Source organism: Nicotiana tomentosiformis, chromosome 3 (genome assembly GCF_000390325.3).
Source record: "Nicotiana tomentosiformis chromosome 3, ASM39032v3, whole genome shotgun sequence".
Lineage (NCBI taxonomy): Eukaryota > Viridiplantae > Streptophyta > Magnoliopsida > Solanales > Solanaceae > Nicotiana > Nicotiana tomentosiformis.
In genome coordinates this window covers 22,842,551-22,848,128 of record NC_090814.1, presented here as the reverse complement: position 1 = coordinate 22,848,128, position 5,578 = coordinate 22,842,551, and the positions used below count along the sequence as shown (strand labels likewise).

Genomic DNA, 5,578 nt, shown 5'->3' with positions numbered 1-5,578 from the left:
ATTATCCAGGCAGGTTTATTTCCAGCAGACCCAGCCACATCTCAAGCGGGAGGGGGAGCACAAACCCCTACTGCTCAGACTCCTGGGCATGCAACTTCTGTATATCAGACCCCGGGCCTAAGTGAGCTAAGTGGGCCGGTCCAAACGGTCTCAAGCCCGGTCCCGGGTCGGTCCCAATTTAAACGGGCCAAACGGTCCCGATCCTGGTAGTCTTTTTATAGGAATCGGCCCGGGACCGGGCCCAGGAACTAATGGTCCCGGGTTAAAAGGTCCCGGCACGCGGGCTAAGTGGGCCCAAGTGGGCCTAAGTGGGCCCAACAAATACTTTTGTTTTTTAATTTTATAAAAATTAGAGAAAAAAAGATGTTAATAAAAATATCTAAGGCAATTCCTTGTAAATTTTATTATAGAATTATGACCTAAAATTTTTAATTCAAATTTAAAGACAAAAATATTGTAAAGAGATATTCAAAGCAATGCGTTATAATTTTATTATAGCATTAAACAAATATGACAATATCTTTCTTAGTCTTCCTCCCCCAATGGAATGAGCATAATAAGGTGTTAATACCACCATTGAGAAGAAAAAGAAACTAATCAAGATGTGCCAAAATACAAGTTACATAATACATACTAATTTTTGTTCATACAAGTTACATGGTATCTCTTAAAAACTTCATAAATCCATTAAGGCCTGGAGGAACTTTTGTTGGTGGTGGCAGAAAAGAAGCTTGGTCATCACCGCTTCCGGGAGAAGCAGAATCCTCCACAAGTTCAGCTAGCATTTCTTCGTAAGCTTCGTCTACCTCTGGTTTTGATTCAGCAAGTCCAAAATTTCTTCTTTCCGAACGGATCCAATCTCTGAAAAGTACTGATTTTTCCAAAGCTCTCCCTCATAAATGCTCTATAATCATCGAGTTAAAGTCTTGCTTGACTAAAGCTCTCTCAGATGCCACTGTTGAAGCTTGAATAGTTAAAATGTCTCGGGCCATCCTTGAAAGAACCGGAAAGTATTTTTCTTTGTCCTTCCACCATTCCAAAAGATTAAAGGAGCCGTAGGGATTCACTTCCTCAATTCTCAGTAAATTGTAATAAACAATTATCACTATCAAGAATAGCAGGTGTAGGACGGATAGTGGGTTTGGGTCGGGGAGCCAGGGGCACTGGAGGAGGAACAGATTGGCTACTAAATTCGCCACTCTTGAATTTTCCCTTATTTTTATCAAATAATTTTTTTAAGGAAGCCATCTTAATTAATAAAATAATAGAAAATAAATAAAACAAATAAAACTATAATATTAAAAATTAAGAGTTGGAATGAGTTTACCGAATTGACGAACAACTTATTGAAAATTAATTATCATAGAAGACTTGGAGACTTCAATTCACCAACTTCACAATTTTTTCAAAAATTGTAACAATAAAGTAAGCAATAGTAGTAATTATAGCATAAAATTAGAGAGAGATTGATGATTTTGTGAGAAAAATGAAAGAATGAGTTGGTATTTTACAGTTGCAAATAGGGAAAAGTATAATTATAAAAAGTTTGGGGTTAAAACAAAGTTCGGGGGGGTTAAGGGTGGTGTAAATGGCTATTTTATAAATAGCTAATGACTATTTTGGCAGACCCAACGACTATTTTTTAAATACCCAAACAGGCAGAATGTTTTTTTAAAAATTCTTGACCGTTTTGGCCCGCCAAGCCCAGTCCGGTCCTGTCCTAAATGGTCCCGGGCCTAGCGGTCCTAGAGTGAAGAACCGGCCCAGAAGACCGAACTAGGTTCTAACCGGTTCAGGCCCGTTTAGGCCCAGAAGAACTTTTGGTCCGCAGTCCCGGGCCTGTCCAGGTCTTGGACCGGCCCACTTGCCACCCTTAGACAGGACTAGATGTTAGTGACCGATTTTGAGGCGAGGTACTATGAATTGTCTCGCCATGCACTTATGATACTTCCTACTGAGACAGAGAGGGTACAGAGGTTCGTTGTGCGGTTACACTCCGGTATTCGGGCCACTATGGCCCGAGAGGTTGAGATGGGGACCTCTTACATGTTGGTTGTGGAGATATCTTGGAGGATTAAGGGTTATCATCCGTGGAACCGAGTGCAGATGCCGCGGGACAAGCGGTTCCGTCATTCGGGAGGATTCAATGGTGCTTCATCTGGGGGCAGAGGTCAGTTTGGGAGAGGTCAGCCGAGCAAGCCTATATATCTAGCATCGCCGCCTCCTCGGAGTGCTCCTGTTCGACCCTATTTCAGCGCCATGCCAGAGAGTTCCTACTGCCCACCAGTTATCCAGGGTTCTTCTAGTGGGTATTCAGGCCATCAGGGTCAGACCTCAGAGCATCAGTACACTGCTTCGAGGGGTTGTTATGAGTACGGAGATCCTGGCCACATGAAGAGATTTTGTCCTAGAATTTTGTGCAAGGCAGTGCAGCAGGGTCAGCAGCCCATGATTACAGCACCAGTAGCAGATGCAGTGGCCTTAGATGTCGTGATCACAGGTATTATTTCTGTCAACTTTAGGGATGCTTCAGTAATATTTGATCCAGGGTCTACCTATTCATATGTGTCGTCTTTGTTTGCTCATTTCCTGGATGTTCCTCGTGAGTCCTTGGGTACTCCTGTTTATGTGTCCACTCCGGTGGGCGATTCTTGTCACGCCCCGAACTTGGGGGGCGAGACCGGCACCCGGTGCCTCACCTATCCTTGCATACCAACTTGCGACTAAGGGACTCTAAACATATAATGTCATACTTTGGGCATGGGTCATATTGCAAGTCAATTGCGAATGTTGACTAAACATCAATATAATGTTGGGCCGACAAGGCCGTCATAACTACTACAACCGGAAAACCAACAAAATATACATAAAAGGCCTACAAGCCCAAAATACTGCACTAACTAACAGGATATGTCTACAAGCCTCTACTGATGGATATACTGTGATCGGAATAGATCCTCGACCTACTCATATCATATATACATATATACACAAGATGTACATAATGCTCTAGACCCGGCAACTTTGAAGGGCATGGAGCTTACCGATCAAGCTGAACTCGGGCAACACCTAATGAGGAGGTCTACCCGTCTGTCTGTCTGAACCTGCATGCATGAAATGCAGCTCCCCCAAAAAAGGGACGTCAGTACAAAATAATATACCGAGTATGTAAGGCAATATACTAAAAGCTAAAAGTGAACTGATAATATAATAACTGAAAGTAACTAGGAGTCAAAGATAATCTGAACATATGCTCACCTGCTGATACTGACTCAACTCTCTCAATATACTAAGTAAAATAGATGTCCGACCTTATAAGGCTCGGTATATATAACTTCTCTGCCGTAGTAGGCTCGTTCATAGGCGCTCGGCCATACTAGGCTCTGTATCTCGTCCATGCTGGGCTCGCTCATAGGCGCTCGGCCACAGTAGGCTCGGTATATAACTTACCATCTGATCAGATGTTGTCCAATAGGGGCCTGCCCATCAATTATAGCTCGATGGTAATAAAAATACTATAATACTGTATATATAGGCTCTCTGCTCTCTTGACTGGAATAAGACAATACTCAATTAAATATGAAATCCCGATAAGGAGAATACTGTAATTTATGAGACTAGGATAATGTATATAAATTCGGGAGTATGAACTTCTCTTTATGCCTCGTTATCAAACACATATAATTACGAGATCATGCCAAAATGAAGGAAGGGCTTAGCCCTAACATATCTGAGCTGATTCTCTTGACAATCTCTTTAACACCCATTGATTGTGACAACACGTATCGGCATATCCAAGTAGGGAAAAATCAGTATGATATTCTTGATAAAGATTGCACCGTACTCCCTTAAAATTGCAAATCCCGTTGCTATTACGTAGTATAACTTCGTATGAATTTCTTGGCTGGAGATTCGTCACTTTGTAGATTAGATTAAGCACCTCTCTTTTGTGAAGTAACTCACGTTACTAACATTTTGTTTTGCTGAAGCAATGTATATTGCTATGGAGATCATTACGTGGAGATGGGAGGAGGTGAGCATCTCTTATTTTGTGAATTTTTGACCAAAATCTTACATATCTTTTGTTGAATTTAAGAAGCCTTTTATGGATTAGCTAAGAGGCCCTCTAAAGGTGCCACCTAGCAATTTAAATCAAGAGTCACTAATTGAATAGTGGCTTCCACGTTTTGGGCCTTTTAGGCTTTATCCCATAATCATAATTATTTACTAATTTTCTTGATTATCTTATTAATCTCCCACTGACCGATAATTATCCAATTATCCACATAATTAAGAATTCTCTCAAATTACTTAAAATGCTACTCACTTTTAACACACTTTATACACCTTGCTATCATGGTCATGTGATACCTTGTATGGCACTAGTCCATAAATACCGGGTATTTTAGCTCGGGCCGCAGTCTATCTTAAAATGTCAAACTTCGACGAAATTCATTTTCTTCGATTTGCTTCCCCTCTCACCTTCACGAATTTACTCATCCCTTGTTTGAAATAGCATTATACTTATAATCCCAAAATAATCTCATTCCCGAACTTACGTCGATTAACTTAAGATGAAACTTTAACGTACAAAAATACGGGATGTAACATCTCATTTTCGAGCTTTCATCAATTTATTTATGGCGTACTTTCACGTACAAAAGAATATGGGGTGTAACAATTCTATTATTGTGGATCGGGTCTATCGATCCTGCATTGTTACATTATGTGGTTATGAGACTAAAGAAGATCTTTTGCTGCTCGATATGACCGACTTTGAGGTTATTCTAGGCATGGACTGGTTATCTCCATATTACGCCATCCTCGATTTCCATGCCAAGACTATTACATTGGCGATACCAGAGTTGCCTAGATTGGAGTGGAAGGGTTCGTCTGTCAGCACACCTAGTCGGATCATCTCTTTTATGAAGGCTCTACAGATGGTCGAGAAGGGTTATTTGTCTTATCTAGCTTATGTTCGGGATACTACCATGGAGACTCCGGCAATAGATTCAGTACCCGTAGTCTGGGAGTTCTCCGATGTGTTTCCTTCTGATCTTCCAGGCATGCCACCAGATCGTGACATCAATTTCTGCATTGATTTGGCTCCAGGTACCCAGCATATATCCATCCCACCGTACTGTATGGATCCGAAAGAGTTGAAGGAGTTGAAGGAAAAACTTGAGGAGTGCTAGAAAAGGGGTTCGTCAGGCCGAGTGTATCACCTTAGGGTGCACTAGTGTTATTTGTGAAGAAAAAGGATGGAACTATGCGGATGTGCATTGATTACCGCCAGTTGAACAAAGTTACCATTAAAAACAAGTACCCGTTACCACGGATTGATGATTTGATTGACCAGTTGTAGGGTGCCAGGGTGTTCTCTAAGATCGACTTGAGATCGGGGTACCACCAGTTGAAGATTCGGGATTCAGATGTTCTGAAGACTACTTTCCGGACTAGATATGGCCATTATGAGTTTATAGTGATGTCCTTCGGTTTGACTAATGCCCCAACGGTATTTATGGATTTGATGAACAGGGTGTTTAGGCCTTATATTGATTCGTTCGTCATTGTCTTC

General features: G+C 41.4%; 1 protein-coding gene across 1 annotated transcript; it reads left to right on the top strand.

The window, feature by feature from the left end:
* Positions 1-4,667: 4,667 nt before the first annotated feature.
* LOC138907491 (uncharacterized) lies at positions 4,668-5,195 on the top strand. Its single transcript, XM_070198090.1, has one exon. It carries the CDS (start codon positions 4,668-4,670, stop codon positions 5,193-5,195), a length of 528 nt encoding a protein of 175 aa, XP_070054191.1.
* The last annotated feature ends 383 nt before the right edge of the window (positions 5,196-5,578 follow it).